The sequence below is a fragment of the Dermacentor variabilis genome, chromosome 9 (genome assembly GCF_050947875.1).
Source record: "Dermacentor variabilis isolate Ectoservices chromosome 9, ASM5094787v1, whole genome shotgun sequence".
Classification (NCBI taxonomy): Eukaryota; Metazoa; Arthropoda; class Arachnida; order Ixodida; family Ixodidae; genus Dermacentor; species Dermacentor variabilis.
In genome coordinates, this window is record NC_134576.1 from 62,275,472 (window position 1) to 62,295,776 (window position 20,305).

A 20,305-nucleotide genomic window follows, 5' to 3' on the forward strand; every position below is an offset into this window, starting at 1 on the left:
CCCAGGCAGAGCCTAGCCAATAAAGTTATTTCATCTCTGATTAGTAACTACTCAAGACAACATAAACGAGTTATGGGTATCTTAATGCGAATCACTGAGTCATTCCACGCCATGTGTTCCAGACGTTTAGCTGGACGATCTCAAATCTTCACGAAAAGAAATATGGCTATTTACTACCTTGCTCACATTCCCTTCACATTATTTTTGCGAAGAAAAACAATTCTCATCACGTGACGTGTTTTTCAACGGCGCTAAACTTGACACCATTACTAAATAATTTAAAAGCTGTTGTAGTGCATAATGCTACCCAACTTCTCCCACTCTATCGACAAAATTTGCCTTGAATACTGGATGGTTCTCATTGGCAAGTTCGGTCAAAAAGTTTACCTGAAGAGATCAGAGCTCTAAAGAAAATCTACCGAATTGATCACTGCCTACTGCTGAAACAACTACTGATTTGTTCAATGTGTTATTTCGTTACTACTATTACTGCAGGTATTTTGGGTATAGGATATGGACCTTAGGATGTGGCAGTGGAAACCGCCAACAAAAGTCGTACAATTTCTTTCAGTTCACCCTCATTTTTAGAGTCCTCATAGTCTTTTTCTGCAACAAAATAATGTCACATCTCTTACGCTGCAATGCCAAGCTTGTACAAGCTTTTATTAGGCTTTCTATCGTCGCTAATTGGCACTACAATAGAAGGCATCCCCAATAGCTTTCTAAAATTCCTAATCGACACTCCTAATTACTCATTGGCTACAAAGCTGCAAGAGCTTCTCCAATAGTGCCCGTACTTTTCAGTACGCTTCCCAAGAAACGTTCCTTTTAATAAGTAACTCTCCCATGCAATTTCCTCCCGGTATTCTTTGTGCTTGGCATAAAGCAGAAGATATATCTGTTTTCGTTTCAGAAGTGCCGGCATAGATGCAGAGATATAAACTTGTGTTTCTATCTCCCCATTCTCTCAAATTGTTCTGCTGAATATTTTAGTCTGTGAATAACAAATGCTAATGCAAAAAATAATGACCACATGAAGACCATAGACGAATGAAATAGTGAGAAGAGGCAGATTTTGTCACTTTTCCAGAAGCGAAACAGGTTCCAGTCAGCATAGCACAAGCATGCAAAAATTCACACAAATGGCCTGCAAGACTAAATAAGCAAAACTTGTCACTTATGTTTGTACCTTACGATAAAATCCCAGAACTGAATGATCTACTTGAGTGGATTTGGATTTCTAGGTCAGTATGATTAATTCACTAACCACACTGACTTATTGCCGCGTCTGCTTCGCTCCAGCTCTTTCAGAGTGGAATCTCTCAAGTGTTCTTCCACTCTGTGACCACAATGAACCACAGGAGAAACCACCCATTCTAGTTATGTGAGTAACTTGTGGCGATTTTTTTTCCTCTTCGTAAGCATCTGAGCTATTCATTCCCTCCCACGAAATGCCAGAATCACTTTCTTTTAGGCCCGTTCTAATGCAGTACGCTCAATACACTATCTATACAGCTTCGATGCACACGTATCGTAGGTTCTGTGTGTCTGGTCTTCTTAAGAGTTCGTCATCTCTGCGGCAAATTATCCCTCACACCGAAAAGAAGACACGTTACTGTAGGACCGCTGATTACATACAGGAGATAAACCTCAAATAAATGACAATCTGGTAATTTGCGCCTTACGATATGACGGTGCTTCGGTTAAACTAAAATATTTGTGCAACTACTCTGTTGCAAACTACAAATACAAAATGCACCCCTGGCAATTGTTTTCTACTGCTGTGGGAGCTTTCGCGGCACTGACATTATTTCTATGACGCAATGTATTCATGGCTTCATGCCGCAATCACACAATCAGCGCAAGAGCTGTTATTTAAACTTCCAATACTGAAATTTAACATATTGATCGCCTGATTAGCGATTACGACCAAGTTTGATTTGCCCACCACCTAAACATTAATTTTGACCAGTAAAACTAATTTCCCTTAGGGTCCCTTATATTCAATTATTGAAGACAATCGCCGCCGGCCCATCACGATAACTTAAGCTTCAAATACCCACGAGCAGAAGACTTATTGAAATTACAAAGGTACTCATAGAGAGCTTGGGTTTAAAAAAGCAGAAAAGAAAGCTTGACTACCTCATCAGCTTTACAGCACTCACTCAACTGGCATGATACACTGGGTGTTTATTGCTTTTCATATCAGCTTCGTTCTTGGATTTTTTCTGGTCGTGGTCACTCTGGCTACACTTCTGGACGTGATTGGTCCAGCGAAACCTACCACCCGGGACCACACCTCTGCAGTTGCGAATGCAGGTGAGAGGCGTAGCTGACGAGTAAGAGACAAAGCAGTGCGACAAGCGCTCCGTTCCTAGTTGCGTAAGTTCAATTAGAGCCTATAGCCGAATAATCCCGCCGCCGTTAAATTTTGCAACAGCATTAGAGATATCAGAATTGAATTTGCCGTTGGGGTGTTATTGTCAAGTGTTCGACGTTACGACGTCGTCGTCAGGCCCCCACCTTATCCTGTGCTCCAACTTTGCCATAAAAAGGAAAACCAAGACTATGAACACAACCACTGGAATTAGACTTCAGCTCCAGCGGCAGTATTCAATGTGCAGGTGGACGCTCTATCCCTGTACTGTCCAGCACCTATGGCGCTCGGTAATTTCTGCCAGGTTTTCATGCCACATAAATTCTTTCACATCAGTGGCCTGCGTGGACATATCTCGGAGGCCATACCAGGCAATGCATTAGTGGCCGAGCATTCCGGTATATTTGCTCTTTTTCTGTGTATCTTTCTGCCTAGTTTTCGCTTCTTACCTTTACCGTAATAATTTGCTATGACGATCATGTGTAAATGGCACTAGAAGGAGTTCCACTGAAGAAGTTATCGAAAAGATGGCGGTTTCCGCTTTTACAGCATGCTGCAATCTCAGCAAATGCGTATACATACGAAGCACTCGCAGAAATCTGCGCAATTTTTTCATGGCTTGATTAGCAGTTCAGTTGTTTCGTTTTAATCGTCAGCGTGCTTCACTCTATCAATTTTTTATATTTCTGAAAGCAACATGCATACTCTTTGCGGGTGCGAAAGGATGAAGTTCATGCGCTTCATTAAAATGTTTTTGGCAACGTGCTGAGCTAAGAGTTTGGTTATGAAAACGTTAGTTGGTTCACTATAAGTCCAAAAAAGCGTAATGCAGCAAAACTATGACTTAAAACATTGCGACAACGCTACAGTGGTTACGCGTACGCCTGCCACAGGTATGCAATAAAATTCCGGTACAAGCCATCCAACGATGAATACCTACAATAACGCGATCACATTAAACCAATATAGCGACAGAGCGTATTGCCACCGCCGAAACGCGTCGTCTCTAAAGCGTGGTCTCCAAACGAGCTCCTGTCTCGCACTTCACACTGGACACGCTGCGCCATCTAGCGTCACTACTGAGAAGTCCACGTTAGCCTCCGAAATGTGTGGCGTGCGATTGATTGGTAACGCTAAGAGTTGCTGTTGCGTTACCATCTTTGTCATAATAATTCTATGCGAATTTTCTTTTCGTGTCGCTGCAGGTAAATCATTTATCGTGAAGTACCAGACGTTGTCTGTAGTGCGTACTGTGCGTGAGACGTTTCTCTTGGAAACCAGCAAAGGCAATCGGCTCGACGTCTTCAACGGACTGCGTGCTTTGGCCATGATATGGATTATTGCCCTTCACACACACATCTACGTGGACGAGATGATCTTCGGTAAGAATGTGGCGACAAGTGAAGCTGTGTGCCCGACATAGCGGCCTCGGTTCCTTGTCCAAAAGAATGAAGAGGTCATCTCTTGGGTGAAAGTTCAGTGTGCTCCGCTCAAATGTATCTCAATATGCGTCATTGTATACTCGCGCCTTCGCAGACACACAGTTGTATAACCGAGCCGTATTCAGAGTAATATGAAGCGTCAAAGCTACTTGCCCCAGTGTGCACCAATGGCTCTGCTTTATTCGCGGCGCCGATATGCCGAACATAGTAATTGATTCTTCATTGTTCATTGCGTTTTTGTTCAAGATGTCCTTGAAAGCCAGGTCAGTTATAAGCTGAGAAACTGACGCCATACCGAGTTTTTATAGTAGCGCTATAAAAGCGATATTTCAAATAAAGACAAACAAAACATCCACAAATTTGCAATTTCATCCGACACACAAAGTGGTGTTGGCAATGGTCACCGAACTATTACATAGCAGCTCAACGCAGTGACTCCAGCAGTAGCAGTTCCAGAAAACTGTCGCCTAGGGGCGTCATCAACTTGATTTGAAGGACGTCCGCCTTCCTAGTAGATCTGTAGTGGCGCTGCTATTGGCCACAGGTTAAAGCGCACTAGATGACGAAGATGAAGAAAGCCTCAAGCTAGGTGCATCATCCAGCCATCCCCCTTGTTTTCAGTGTGAACTTTTAGCCAATTTCCCCTCGTAGGCACCCCTCACATAAAGGTCAAGAAGAAGCCTTCCTCAGTATAGTTGGTGCGTTAGGGCCACTCTGCCGCCTAGGCGCCGTTCGCAACACACTTGCAGTTCTTGACGCCGGCTTCGCCCCATATTTCTCACTACAGGATAGTGGTCAGCTGGATTAGATTGTTGATATTCATGACACTGATGAGCAAAGACACATATGGAGAGACCGACACAGGACAAACGCATACTAAACCTCCTTCATTCCAACCATGAAATGGGTGATAGACGAAGCACACAGGAAAAATCAAATGTTCGAGAAAAAGAAAAGCGCAAGGTGGCATTAACAAAGTGTTCTGAAGGGTTCAAAGTTTGCAGTTATATTGGACCGTAGCTACGCGCATATCATAGCCTTTTAGTAAAGAATGCTTTAGCTGTTTTTAGCCATGAGCCGACAAATGCGGCCCCGAATGCCAGTTAAGACTTTGTAATGATTCTGCAGGCTTATATTCTAACAGCACCCAGTCCACTTTGTTCCAGGACGGAATATTGCAGTGAAATGCGCTACATCCGCAAATGACAGAAACATTAGCTTCTGTTACAGCGAATCACCTGCCCAAATGGAGTCTTCTTTGTTTTTACTTGTAAGTTACGGGACACCACTCCAATTTGTTAGAAATTCTTGGAATTCGTTAAATATTAGTTACAGTTTATTTGAATTTGCAGTAATTGGAGGGGAACGAACTTTAACATTAAATTTTCTGCTGACCGTATTTACCGTATGAAAAGTAGCATGCAAATATGACCTGAATACGAAATAACGTTTCCTTTCTTTCCCATCAGCCGTTGAGCATATTCACCTGGGCCTTTTAAGCGCCTCTTAAGCTGCCCAAACGAGAGCATCACTAACAACTACGGCCACTTGAACTCTAGCAATATGGCACGTGAAATCATTAGTCATAGTAGGGTAACATGACTTCACAAACTGCAGACTTCGGAATATTTACGGCTGTGCTTGATCTTTCTACCTTTGAGTGGCTTGACAAAAACTCTAACATAAGTTCCTTTCAATCTCGGTTGAAATGGCCAGCACAGATTATTTCTAATAAAAGATAGCACTAGATCTAGAAACTGTGGCGTTATCTTGTGAATTTTGTGGCTTGAAACTCAATCCCTTTTCATTTGTTCAGAACAATGAACAATAGTTCTATCTTTTGCTCGGAATATTTAACGCTAGCCAGTAAAAAGAAATCATTGACGTATGGTAACACTTCTAGAGCTAGGCTTTCCATATTCCGCGCGTTTTAGAAGTCCAAATTTTTCTTCCAATTGTTCCGTCACTCTTATTCTGGGCCACTTTTCGTCATTAGCGTGAATAAAGTTCTGGCAAATTTGGAAGCTCAGTAAGACAAGTGTTCGAGCATGTCGACAATAACCTCCTACTGGTTATCAATAAGTACTTCGAGCAAGAAGACCATGGAAGAAGCAACCTGCAGTTGATATCTTCGCAAGCAATAGCTCGCGCGTTACGACAAGAGACATGCTGCCGATTTCACTGGCACAGGAGTCCCACACGCATTGTGGCGGGCGTTGCAGCTAAAGCGGAATTTTTAATCAGCGTTAGAACTTCGTGAACGATGAAACATGATGAACTTGCAGAAGTACGCCACGAAGTCAGAGTACGATGAGAGACGCGCATGGAATTTCCGTGACGAAAACGTGCCGGCACATGGATCTTCCTCGCTAGCTAGGAGATGCTCGCGATCACTTTGAAAGCGTTTACCTTTCTGTAGATACCAACCGGAATTTTTCGCGAGTGTCTTAACATTTTTCAAGGCCGATCCAGAAGATATAGTGCTGCCTCACGCAGTAGTAATAACCGCACTGCACTCTAAGAACAGTTTACACCCTTTGGCGTGCCCCACACAACAGAAACCTGGAGGCTTACGAAAAGGGTTCTGCTGAAATTGAGGACGACGCAACGAGCTATGGAAAGAAGAATGATGGGTGTAACGTTAAGGGATAAGAAAAGAGCAGATTGGGTGAGGCAACAAACGCGGGTAAACGACATCTTAGTTGAAATCAAGAAAAAGAAATGGGCATGGGCAGGACATGTAATGAGGAGGGAAGATAACCGATGGTCATTAAGGGTTACGGACTGGATTCCAAGGGAAGGGAAGCGTAGCAGGGGGCGGCAGAAAGTTAGGTGGGCGGATGAAATTAAGACGTTTGCAGGGACAACATGGCCACAATTAGTACATGACCGGGGTAGTTGGAGAAGTATGGGAGAGGCCTTTGCCCTGCAGTGGGCGTAACTAGGCTGATGATGATGATGATGACACAACGATAATCGCCATCTGCCTTGATGCGTTTCCTTTCTTTAACGCTGCGAGCCCGGAACTTCCCAGTAACCAACGGCACGCGCGTTATCAGAAGGGGCACTCCAAAGGGTGTAAACTGTTCTATGCTGATAACACGCGTGCCCTTCGTTACTGGAAAGTTCAGCGCTAAAGAAAGGAAACACATCAAGGCAGATGACGATTATCGTTGTGTGGCAGAAGGGGCACGCCAAAGGGTGTAAACTGTTCTATGCTGATAACACGCGTGCCCTTCGTTACTGGAAAGTTCAGCGCTAAAGAAAGGAAACACATCAAGGCAGATGACGATTATCGTTGTGTGGCAGAAGGGGCACGCCAAAGGGTGTAAACTGTTCTTAGAGTGTGGGGTATGATACCACTATACACGTGTCACACGATGCCATAGTGGTAAGGTGAACGTTCTAGCATTAATCCCTAGTGACAGCTAGCGTTTTCAGACGCTGTCGTTGAGACGGTGCGGCTTTGGTCGGAGACGTAAAGCTGCCTAAACTTCGTAAAATTTTTCACCGAAAAAAAAAACCAAACGTGCATCGATCAAGGGGCTTTACGAAGACTGAGACGCTGTCGTCTGAGGCACTGCGCCTCTGGTCGCCGTCCCGAAGTGCAGGGTGCTTTAGGACCAGCTGCGGACCGTGGCACTTGATGAAACTCGTTTGCAAAACTCACGTCGCCACTGACACACATTGCAATTATCGAGCTCAAATAGTTTTCTGCATTCAACTAATTGCGGTGTGCCCTGAAAATTTTTGTCTGCGGCTTGTAGCTTCCGTGCCCGCAACTAATTATGGGACAAGAATATTCCCTCAATATTATTATTCCAACAGATTTGCTGGCGATCGACACTTTGGCATGGAGCAACAATGCAGCTAAATCAATTATTAAACAACCGACATCCATTTGATGCACAATCTGAGAATAAGTTGCTCCCCTTTGATAACACATGAAGAGCCTTGCAAGATTTTTTTTTTCTTTATGGTCTATGCTTTATGTGTACTTCAACTCTCTCATTGCCGTTTTACTCATTCCGCTGCGCACATGAGCATCTAGTGTTCAATCTCGCTAAGAGCGCGATACTGAGGTCTCCTGAAGAGCTGAATTTATTGGTATGATTTTTTTTGCTCAGTACGCTCATAGTGGCAAACAAGTGTTTGTCCAGTTTTTTTTCTAGCCCTTGTGCAGTTATCTGCGCTGCTTTCTACAATGCCGATTCACTCGATAACTACTTCATGAATACCTACTTTATTCATATTACGCTTTCGCTAACATATAACCTAGCGACAATATTAACCTATAAAAGTATCAGACCCCGGTCAACATGCAAATGCGAAAATTGAGGTCAAGTCAAGAAAAGAAACAGTAAAAAGTAAAAAAACGTTCCTCAGCCAAAGTATTTGTCTTTGATTTTAATGTTCTCTCCTTTCTTGCTTTCTTTTCCTCTTCTTTATGTCGCTTCACTAAGAAAACGTCGACCAAGTGTTTCGAATGTCAAAAACACTGCTGAGGCAGCTTATGGTCAACGCGACCATGAACGTGTCAGTGTTCATGACAATCAGGTGCGTCCTATTTTTTTCCTTTTACATTGCAATTATCAAGCTGCATTTGTGATAAGCATTCCCGCAATGCAGATAAGGTATTGGCAAACAATGCACTTGAGTATACTCGTATTCAATGTAATGGACGATTTGTAAGTACAAAAGCGACAGTATATCTTTTCAAGGACCAGCCGTTCAGAGATGTGACACCACTGGAAAGATCTAAAAAAATAGATGTGATGCCGTTCAAGAATCCCAAGGTCTTCCTGCGTCGTAGATTTCCTTCGTCATGTTGGCGCTGTCTGCTCGATAGCCGCAGTATTAGCTGCAATCGTCTGAGCTAGGATGCTATGCGAAACAGAGGTGTGGCGTGCACACAGAACACAAGAGTAGAGAAGTGGACAACACGAACGCCTATAGGATGGTATGCAAAAAAGAGGTGAGGCGTGCAGACAGAACACAAGAGCAGAGAAATGGACAACACGAACGCCAGGCGTTCGTGTTGTCCATTTCTGTACTCCATGTCTGTCCATGTCTGTACGCCTCACCTCTTTTTTGCATAATGGATTCATACCTACTAGCTCAGCTTTCTGTCGTTCTAACTTTCTGAGCTAGCATGTCATGCCCTTAAGTGTATATGAGTTTGTCAAACTTCAAACTTCGTGTTTCAACTCAAAGCCATGAAGTCGATGTGCGTTGGGCGCAGCATGCCCCTACGTGTGCCTTCAAACCAGGTTTAGGAGGACTCGCCCCATGCTATATACTCGTTTACTACGTACAATACTACGTAATCAGACTATACGATACGGGAAGACGAAGCCCAAGGCAACTGGAACATGTGAGACTCCTTCACATTCACCGCTGCTGAGTCGCAGCGTCATGGGGCCCTATAAAGTTAAGCTATACCAATCTGTTTTTTTTTTTTGATCTCCTGACCTCAAATTTACGTAAACACCAACGCAAGCAATGGACGCTAAGCAGAAGAGTTGCTTGACAAGCCCAATCAAACGCGCATCTCGCTTATAGGATGTAACTATTTTATGTTGCTTTCAAAGCGAACGGCGTTGCTTGCATTGGGCAGTTTTTCTTGTATAATTGGCTAACAAGATGCGAGGAGCACACTCAAGTGGAGAGTGTTTTGACTGGGACAAAGTAGATAACCGGATGAAGAGGAAGGTGGTGCGGCCTCGGCAATTTTTCCGTTACCGTTTAGCTTGCTATGGCTGATCGAAAATTGGGGCGCCATGCAACGAAACGTTAAAAATGCCGCTAAAACGGATCATCATCAAAGAAAAGTTGGCAGAGCACCTCGATAAAGGTTTCGATAAAGTTACACTGCCACGCTTTTTTTTTTTACGCATACATGCTCCCAGGCAGCTCGGAGTAGCCAGTGCCAGACGGATCGATGGGCAGCCATCTTCTAGTCCTTTCGGGAGGAGGCAGTCCTGGCTATTCAGATAAGAATTCAGTTTTGTTTGGCGTATCAGTGTGTCTTTAACACGTGCACACAGCTTTAACGCGTTGAGTTCTCGCGGTTTCGTGACGTCGCGTGACAAACAGGCGAAGTGGGCGCAGCCCGTAAAAGTTTGATCAATATCAATTAGTCAAAGGATGCCTATTTCACTAATGGCGTCACAAAAAAATACTTTTTTCTGTTTCGTTCGGTTTATTAAGGCATATGGTGTTGTTCAACATTAGCTTTTTTTTCGCATAGCACAAAGCTTACGTAATGCACGTCAGCGTCGAGGCGCTTCACACGTTAGTGTAGACGACACAGTGTACATGCGAGGACGCTGAATATCGAGAAGGGAGATTTACTGGCTCCTCCTGAAACACATAAGTGACGTTCGCGTCGTTTGTTCATGTGTAATTTCAGAAGATTCGTTTCAGCCCGTCTTGACAAGAAAGTAGGCAGGCTGGTGCCCTGGGAGCCTGATAGCTCGCCGGCTTCCAGCGTGCGTACTCGTACGCCTCACTGTAAGCGCTATCTTGTTAATCTAGCTCACTTAGAGTTAATTAACGATGAAGCAGTAATTGACTCTCAGGTCCGTAATATCAATCGAATTCGCTCAGGCTCAATCACAGGCTCATCAGCAGACTCATCAAAATACTTCTCATAAGGATTTACTACAGCTCAGACTCGCCAAAATTGTACTCAACCATGCTCAGACTCAAATTCTCCAAAAATTTCAACTAAAGCAAGCTCGCTGAGACTCAGAATCAGGGATCCGTCTGAGTCTGCGGGAGTCCGACTGAGTCCACTCATAAGTGAGTTTCCGCAACTGTGGAGCAAATGTGCCAATAGATTTTAGTTTTCTTAATTGGGTGCTGAATGGAGGCCCTTGACCAGGACAAGGGCTGCTAAGTCTCTCAGAGATGAGCGCGAACAAGTAAAGGAACAGAGGAGGTTGATTTCTTCTTTTTATTAGAGACAGCCAAATAATTCGGATCGACAATGAAGCCAAGGAAAGCGCAGGATAAACAGGCTGTACTTTTAGTTGAAATGTAGAAATTCAAATTAAAGTGGACCAGAAGGTCACTTGCGGCACGTGAGAGACGAATGCCCATTTGTCGCCTCACGCGTTCGATGCTCTGATAATTCTGCCACGGCGGTGGTTGTCATTACTAGTTTGCTACGACGATGTGATTATTCCGTTGCTGGGATAAACGCAAGCCTAACCTGCACTCATGTCTACGTTTGTGAAGTGTCACGTCTGCCGCCGTGGCAAAGAGTTGCGCTGGCTAACTTTCTTAAGGCCCACACATAGAGATAAACAAGAACTCCCAACTGGGAGACAGCTGTTGGCGTTTCTCGATTGGGACAGCATCGCGCGAGTACTGCAAAAGATGTGTATCAGGCTCCTACCAGCGGCAAGTTGGTTTTTGGTCACTTTTTTATTTCACTTTATCTTATCAGTTATATATATATTGATTACCAGAACAAGTCAACTCCGCTAGCTTTCTAGGTCTTCGTTGTCCGTTGGCTTCCTATGGTTGCAGTTAACAACCTATTCCACCACCTCTATCTCCACCTCGCTCAGGGGGAAAATAGGTATTTTAGTCAAGCATGACCTTTAACAAACAGGGCTAATTTTCCGTGATGTGCCCGTCCATGGCATTAAAGTTAACACTACAGCACAATTATTCCTAATTCTACATCGAGAAAAGCAGCTGACTTTTTATAATTCTTAGATTCGTTTCATACGTTCTCTTTTCTTTGTCGTATTCAGCTTTCTGAATAAAGGGAAAATCAGACATCCACCCGTTCGTAGCAATTGCTACAAATGAAACCCATACGGGTTCCTCGAAAGAAAAGCCTCATAGTTGAAAAAAAATTCGTCCTGGTCCGGGACGAATTTTTCTTCAACAATGAGGCTTTTCTTTCGAGGAACCCGTATGGGTTTCCTTTGTAGCAATTGCTACGAATGGGTGGATGTCTGATTTTCCCTTTATTCATTACTTCTCTCCACCTTGCGGGTTTCCGCAGATCTACTACGTCTATTCAGCTTTCTCTACATAAACGGCGTCTGCTGAATGAAACAAAGTATGTTGTTTGCCGGACAATTTCAAATCTAGAAGTGACGTAATATCCGTTTTACACTTATGGTTTTTTGTGGCAGTAACGCATTTAGTAACTTCTAGTCACGTGACTCCTCGCCAATTTTCAGTGGTTTTATGCAATGGATGACCATCTGGAAGCGACAAAATAATGAATATGGAAAAGCTGGTTGGTTCGCTGTCGTCCTCCACAGGTACCTCAGGTATGTCGTGAGTTTTCGCACGGGAATTTGTTGATCTCATTATGCAGATGATCTCGAAATAAAGTAATGGTTTTGAGGGACATGAGACATTGTGCTTCAACAAATTTCAGTGTAAACTATGCAAGTTATAGTACCTTGTGAATCAAGTGAACAATGCAAATTTTAATAAAGAAATGATTGTACAAATGGCCAACACCAATATGCCTTGTATATGCCGAAGAGCCATCTACAAATGAGAAAGCCTGCTGTTCTACTGTTGTTGAAAAAGTTTCTCAATATTATCATCGTCTACATTATTTTTACTCAAGAGCTGCTTAAAATTGAATTCTTTTTTGAACCTCCTTGAAAATATCTTGACATGTAAAAGAAGTCTTGTATAAATCACGTAGACAATAAGCAAGTTCATGTAAACATTAAATTATTATATCATATTTATCGGCATTTAGGCGATGAACAGTCCCATTTGACAGACTTTTGACATGTTTCTCGTACATACTTAGGATTTCGGGGCTTTTGCTTCAATTTTCTTATGAATATTTGAGACCCTAATCTGTATTATTCATTTTTCGCAATCAGTTTGGTTTGACGCAACATCTTGTATTTCATCGAAATCGATTCAGCAGTTATATAATAAAGAATTTATGTGTCATAATTTTTTCCAATTATGAAAGTCTTGGAGTTCATTAAGAATTACTCCTAATACGTACTGTAATGAAGAGAAAGTGCCCACCAAAATTTTATGAAATTACTGAAGCCCCATGAAAACAAGCGTCATTCCTCTCCCTTGCAACAATCACGCAGGATGTTTCCACTTGTGACAATAACGGCGTGCTTCCATCAGTTACACCCTACGTCGGGACATGGCCCAACCTGGTCCTACCACACAGAATTGCGCAGGAAAGCTTTTCCTGAAAACTGGCACCATTACTTGTTAGGAACACTCAACTTTATCGACTTGGATAGCATAGTAAGTATTTCCACCCTTCCTATTTTCACAAAATAGTCTCTTCCGCTGTGGCCGGATCTCTTGGAATTTGTCTGCCGCAAAAATAACCCGATATCTATGGAATACCATCCGCGATCGCTTAGTGGCTGCAGTGACTGCTGCTGAACAGGAAGTCGCTGTTTCTACGTCGATGAATTGAATTAGTAGCCTGACTCGCTCAACTTCAATACTTCTACATTTGTAAAGACGGCCGTACTTAGAAGGGGTATGAATACAAACATTTGTGTGTCTTGCGCCTTGTGGATGTCGAGTGAGTGAGTGAGTGAGTAAAGACTTTATTTGAAAACAAGGTATTGACGGATGACCTTGTTGTTAGGCAGCCACGAGCCCCTGGGCCCGGGCGGCTTCCTCAGCTCTCTCGATGACCTTGGCCTGCAGGTCAGGGTCGGAGCTGAGCAACACGGCCTCCCACTGCTCAGTACTACTTATTTCGTGATTTGTGTGATTTTCGGCTGGGCACGACCACATAATATGGAATAGATCCGCTTTTTGCTTACAATGCTTACATGTATTAGGGTATTGGTCCGGGTAGTAGTAGTGATAGGCTACGGGGTTGGGGTAGGTGTTCGTCTGAAGTCGTCTCCAAGCTACTTCTTGTCGCTTGTTAAGCGATTTGTGTGCTGGCGGGTACTCTGCCCTGGCTAACCTGTAGTGCTGAGTTATTTCCTGGTAACTGACCATGCGATCCCTCCCTGACCCTAGCGTGAGCCGTCCGGGTGCTCGGTTGGCGAGTCCTCGAGCGGCGGTGTGGGCGGCATCGTTGCCGGGTAGGGAGGAGTGTGCTGGTGCCCAAATGATCTGGATTGGTCGTGGGTGTTGGTTTGTGTCTATTATGTGTTTTACGGGAGCCGAGACCCGACCTTTCGCAAAATTGCGTACTGCTGCTCTGGAATCGCTAATAATGTAATGACAATGTGTGGAGGCTATTGCCAGAGCGATAGCCGCCTCTTCCGCTGTTTCGGAGCTTCTGGTGCGAATTGAACCACCAGCGCGTATTTGACCTGAGGAGTCCACCACTGCAAGGGACATACAGTTGCGTTCTATGTATTCTGCTGCGTCGACATAGACTACGTCTTTGAAGGAGTGGAATTTCTGATGTAGGGCTTTGGACCGCTCGGCCCTCCTTTCCTTGTGGAATTCGGGGTGCATGTTTTTAGGGAGTGGATTAATTTTGAGATGGCGCCTCTGATCGTGAGAAATGTCTACTTTAATGCTTTGCATCGACTCGTAGTTGATGCCGAGATTCTGGAGGATGTTTCGCCCGGCGGCACTCTGAGCTAGCCTTTCGTATTGAGATATAAGGTGCGCTTCTACTAGTTCATCGAGGGTGTTGTGCACACCTAGGGCTAGCAATTTAGCGTTGGCCGTTCTTATAGGTAGCCCAAGAGCCTGTTTATAGGCCCTCCGGATAATCCCCTCTATTTTCTCTCTCTCAGCCGCTTTGAGGCAGAGGTACGGGGTGATGTAGGTGATGCGGCTGAGAACGAAGGCTTGTACCAACCTTATGTCGAGAAATCATAGTGGGTCGGAATTATCCAGCATCACTCTCGCGTATGTCTTGATTTGCATCTACGTTGCGTTGGGACGTTACGTCCGATCAAGCAATCAACTGACATTCAAGATCCAGAAAGAGCAAAAGTAAAAATTTCGAAATTCCTTAGATGTGAGGTAAATGGAATACTATAAACAAGTAAAGCTCACTGCTTACGCACCCACTACATTAGTTGCCACGAGCATGGGCGGAGTGACTGGGAGGTAAAACCTTCGACTAGCCAATTTGTGAATGTGGAATTGAAATCTTTGCGCTGGACATGGAATTTTTTTTTAAATTAATTATCAACTGCTCTCAAAGCACCTCTGTAACCTTGAGGCGGTCACCGGAGAACACCAGCGGACGTCAAACCGACTAGAAGATTAGCCGGTAACTAGGGTTGTGCGAATACGGATTCTTGGGACCGAATCGGATACGGATCGAATAGTGCCAGAAGTGAATCGAATATTGAGTAGTTTTCGAATCATGAAGAACCGTTACCAGTATTAATATAAAACAATTTCCATATCATACTATTCTTAAGGTTAGCAAGTTTCTGTCATTACATATCACGTTATGATGCGTTGCTGAATCAGAGGGAGAATTAAGAGCAAACAAGTAGCTTCCTCAGATGCGCAGTACGCTTCAGAGAGTGCGAATGACCGATTTGTAATGCGCAAAGTATGCCTACCTAAACGACGTAGCTTGCGCCACTACGCAAGTCCTAGCGTGTATACTACACCCACGATTGTGTGAAATTTACCGTACTCTTACTCCAATTTATTGTTTAATTGCGCGCAGTTGAAGTTTTGTAATGCTCCAAAACTATTCGAAAAATATTTGCATTTACCAACAGTAACAATTCGATTCGAAGATCAAATCGAATGGGACACTATTTGATTTGTTCGTCCAACGTTTGGAATATTCGCACACCGCTAACACCAACTATCCTTGTAAAGAAATCCTTATGTTAGAATTATTGGTATAATAAGGAAGGCGTCCTGCGAATCGGAAAGAGCACTGATGAACAAATAGCTTTCTAGAATGAGCCCATGTTTCGTAAGTACCGTTCGTTACTTGTCATCACGAATAGGCCGTCCCGTTATCAGGTTTTCTGCGTTATTATGAGCAGAATGGATCAGAGCGCCGAGCAATCAGAGAAACAGCCTTAGGTTAAGAGAAATTTTGCAACACGTGGTAGTGTTTGATATCAGTCCAGTAGCCGCAGTCGAAAAAAAAAGCAAGAGCTGCAAGCTTACCTCGCTTTGCACTCATTCCTTTGACTGCTCATTCTTTCTTTTTTTACGCCTGGACCCATGATGAAAAGGTCCTTAATTAAGGCACTAACACATAGTAAGATACATTGTACCATGAGTCCTGTAAAAATAGAGGAGTCACTTGACCCATACATGCATCGGATCTCGAAGACCAATGACTTTGCTCGCCGATACCGTTGTACTTTCAGTGCTGTGTGTTTTCCTACGAATAAGTTCACCCAGAAAAGAGTTTTTCTTGTGCTTTTGTAGTTCGGTTCTTCACGCTTACTACAACGTAACATTATTATGCATTGCAGTGCAGCCCTCAACAGTGGTACACGTCGGCGGACTTCCAGTGTTTTGTGTTCATGCTGTTCTTCACAATAAGGCTGAAAAGGCAAGCGCATTTCATTAACCTTCATGTTGCCTTTAGTTTGACCCTTTTGAAAAAAAAGAATGGCAGCATCAGTATCTTATTGTATAGAAAAAGCTCTTTTCTCCGTTCTGCATCAAAAAATTATTGAGATCTTGATGAGCTTCCTGCCCTATGACAACCTGAAGTTTTACAACGGAAGTGCTCTATTACCAAATCAATTTTACGTTAATGATGCTCTCACAGCATTGTGAAACCAACGCGTTCCTGTGCTATTAAATGCTCTCGGCTGAAGTTGCCAAAAGACAGATTGATGGATTCATGCAACTATCTGGTGAGATATTCACATCTTATGCCGAAAACAACCTCCCCGCTTATCGCCGCGATGACTCCATCATGACAGAATCCGATTGTGTTCGTCACATGCTAAACGGCACTGAACCTCCGTCACGTTTAAAGCAGTCGCGATGGATAGTGTCACTAGCGCTGACGATGCCATCGCTATCTGCCAACATCGGGACGAACTGCAGGCGACCCGTTTACAGCCGGACGCCCATGAAGCACGTCCTTCCTCGCATGTGGACCTGCCTAGGCTATTTCGGGCTCTCATACGCCAACTGCTCCAAGCACCTGGCCTGTCCGCTCCTACCATCATCCAACTTCAGTCTTCGGCCACTCACCTGCGTGACATTATCATTGAGGAGCGGTCCGTCATGGCCTGCGATGCGAGCTGGGACTCTTCCTCCCCGCCGGCCACAGGGGCCCAAGTTGCTGTCATGCAACCCGCTTTCATTGAGACAGAGCATCTTGTTCCTGGTCCTAACCGGCTGGTGTCTATGGCACCCCGTGCACCTACCCCTGCATTTTGCTACACCTGGCGCTCGCCCCGCCCAATTTGTTGTTTTTGCGGTATTCGCGGGCACCTATCCCGCGTTTGTCGGAAATCCTAGCACGATGAACGCTGTGGCTACGATGCCCACGAATGGAGCATCGAATTAAAAGGGGATTGGCTCCACGAGCCAATACCAGCGCCGGCCTCCACCACGCTCCTTTGTTCCGCCTTCTCCGCCCGAAACGCCTCCCGACTACCATTCCGGGCTGCCGCCTCTTTAGCGATGCGCTCTGACGCGCACATGGTGTACTCTGCAAAACACAAGTTGCATTGGCTATGCTAGCTCATCAGACCCTCTTGTTGCAATAATCGCAGCTGTGACAAAGCTCACACAAACAATTTTATAGCCTGTGCAGAGCGTGTCATTTATCCTGTGCCTTCGTGATTTGGTCGGCTTCATGTGGGCGAAATAGGTGCATGAGTTAACGATCGCCTGAGATAGCATCGCAATGATGTAGACAAGAATAATGACGTCTTTATTAGGGTGAAGGCCTTATACACATACCTATGTCTCGTCAATCAGCCGACGTTCAGTCCCTGAGAAAAAACGCGTCGACGACTCGAAAGGTACAAAAAGGCTAAGAAACCCTCGACCTTTGGCGAGAGTCGAACCGCGACCATTTGTTGGAGTCGAACCCACTACCATAGGTTTTAATGAACGCGAAGTTAATTCAGGCAGAGTTCCTTATATTGAGTTAAGGCACTCGAAATTAGGACCTTTGGTGGGAGTCGAACCCACGACCTTTGGAGGGAGTCGAGCAAACCACCTTGCTGGTTATTAAGACAACATTGATTAAAGCACAAGTAATTTAGACTTAATTAAGGCATTCGAACCCACGACCTATGGAGGGAGTCCAGCCCACAACCTTTACTGATAAATAAGACGAAGTCAGTTAAAGCACACGTAATTAAGATAAACTTGATTCACGCACTCGAACCCACGACCTTTGGTACTATGAAGTTAAGTAGGGCACAGTTAACTATGCTAGACGTAATTAAGGCACTCGAACCCACGACCTTAGATGGCAGTGCCGCATAAGAAGATGAATAAGCGAATTAAGAGGGACGAACAAGCGAAGTATACTAAGCGAATTAAGGTGCATGCGCACGACATGAGTCCGTCTTTAATGCATTGGCCCTTGGGCTTTCGCCTTCAAGTCGTCCTAGGGATAAGACACCCTGTGAGTTTCTGTTCTTCATTCCGCAATGATGAAATATCGAAGAAATTTTGATAAAACCAGTATTAATTTATCTCTAAACTCACCATCAACAAATAAGACAATATAATTGAAACGCCAATCATAGCTTCGCTTGGTAAACATTTGTTTCTATGCCAAGAACCTCATATTAAAAAGAATTGGTATAGCGTGCACGTCAATAAGCAGTTAAAAGTTATTCCTAGGTATGGTACCCTACTCTAAGTAACGAGGCGTTGAATATAGAGGAAAGTGCTCATTACCCCGGTAATATCACTGTCGTCTTGTGTCGCCTTCTTGCGTCCATGTGTTTTAATACTTTCCGGCTGTCATTATCAAAAAGCGAGCACGACCCACAATGTTAAGCTGAGGCTATCGCAAGCTTTCGTTGTTGTGCTTCGCTGGAACGATCATTTCATGCACAGTAAACGGTGAGAGACTGTGTAAAATGGTGCTCATAGCTCCACGTTAGCCACCCGAATATCGTACGCATATTAAAAGCATAGTAATAAAAAAGTCATTTGGATACCACGCGGCGAGAATCTATGTAAGTTAAGCTCTGCTGTTTGCTTTTATTGACGATGATTAGCGGTGATGTTGAGTGTCAATATTCAATTTCCTGAGCGTCTAGTGCCATACGAGAGTGGTTTATGTTAAAACTTATACCTTGCGCACCCCACTGCTTGTTGTCTGCGTAGTGCACAGAACACACAGGGATGCGTGTTTGCTTGAGGCGTTGTTGTGTGCCACTGTTCATAATGTCTGAGAAGGTTAGCATTGTCATTGCCTCACAGGCCACATCGCATGTCAGCAGGGTTAAACTTTAGTTGAATTATGGAGTTGTGCGTGCCAGAACTACAATCGTATTATGAGGCGCACTGAAGTGGTGGACTTCGGGTAATTTTGACCCTGTGGGGTAATTTAACGTGCAGTTAAATTAGGTACACAAGTGCTTTTGTACTTCGCCCCCATCGAAACGCAGCTGCTACAATAAGGATCGAACCCACGACCTCGAGTACAGTCGCCCAGCTGTCGCGGCGGGCACAGAAATGTTCATTTACGTGCTGCCGCATCCGTAATATCGCCTAGGCACTACGGTTCTTAAATGCGTCTGTCCGTCTGCACGCCCTGCGTCATTTGTCCGCTTGACAAATTTGCACGGCCTTAATATTCAGAAACAGCAGAAACGTACCATGCCGTACCTTAAGTTTATTCAGTTTGCCCACAACCACTGTCGTCTCTAGCAGTGGCGTTTTCTTGACTTCCTACGTCGCCTTTTCCCTCTCTCGCCCTCCCACCAATATAGACCTTTTCATCGGGAGTGGAGGATAGGGCGCGCGGAGAGCCTTTCCTCCTCTCTGGCTTGGGCGATCCGGTGCGGCGCTGCTTGAAAGTATTGCTGTCGCATGCTGAGGAACGATTTAGAGATGTTTTAGATGGTACTTTGTGAAATTTACGCCATGTCCGTTCATATAAGGTCGTCAGGGAAGCCTTTCGGTGCATCGGTAACTACAGTAGGCGTGAATATCTCTTGGGGGCGCAATAATGTGGCGCGCTTTATCAGCCGCGGTGTACGCACATTATCAGTCGCGGTGTGTGTATGTGTTTTGAACTATTTTGCTTATATCGGTTTTAATTCAACAAATAAAACCGGTGTCTCTGTATTAGCAGCATGAAATCGTAAATCTGCTCACTATCTTATCACTTAGCGTAAGGAGTAAAACATAAAGCGTAAGAGCGCATGCTCGTGCACGGCCAACATAAGGCAACCACGAAACATCTAAGCAGCAAGCGCTTTAAATATTTGTGATGCACCGGCATCGTTCTCGCGCATTTCAAGTCTAGTAGGCTTCAAATTACCATATGTCTACGCTAGCCTTCCTGCATCACGCCGATGGCGCTGCTCAAAACAGCGATCACTGCGGTTGGTGAACC

General features: G+C 44.4%; 1 protein-coding gene across 1 annotated transcript; it reads left to right on the forward strand.

Moving 5' to 3' along the window:
- The first annotated feature begins 8,305 nt into the window (after positions 1-8,305).
- LOC142558375 (uncharacterized) lies at positions 8,306-19,614 on the forward strand. The gene is made up of 6 exons (XM_075670518.1): positions 8,306-8,376; positions 12,024-12,116; positions 12,918-13,083; positions 16,227-16,306; positions 16,875-17,121; positions 19,546-19,614. The coding sequence occupies exons 1-6, from the start codon at positions 8,306-8,308 to the stop codon at positions 19,612-19,614; spliced, it is 726 nt and encodes a 241-aa protein (XP_075526633.1).
- Positions 19,615-20,305: the final 691 nt, after the last annotated feature.

What these genes read in the sequence shown, in the direction of transcription:
- LOC142558375 (XM_075670518.1), top strand. Translation starts at nt 8,306, where the DNA reads ATGTCAAAAACACTGCTGAGGCAGCTTATGGTCAACGCGACCATGAAC. An exon ending in TCAGTGTTCATGACAATCAG is followed by an intron (nt 8,377 to 12,023) that starts GTGCGTCCTATT and finishes GCCAATTTTCAG; the next exon opens with TGGTTTTATGCAATGGATGA. An exon ending in GTCCTCCACAGGTACCTCAG is followed by an intron (nt 12,117 to 12,917) that starts GTATGTCGTGAG and finishes ACAATCACGCAG; the next exon opens with GATGTTTCCACTTGTGACAA.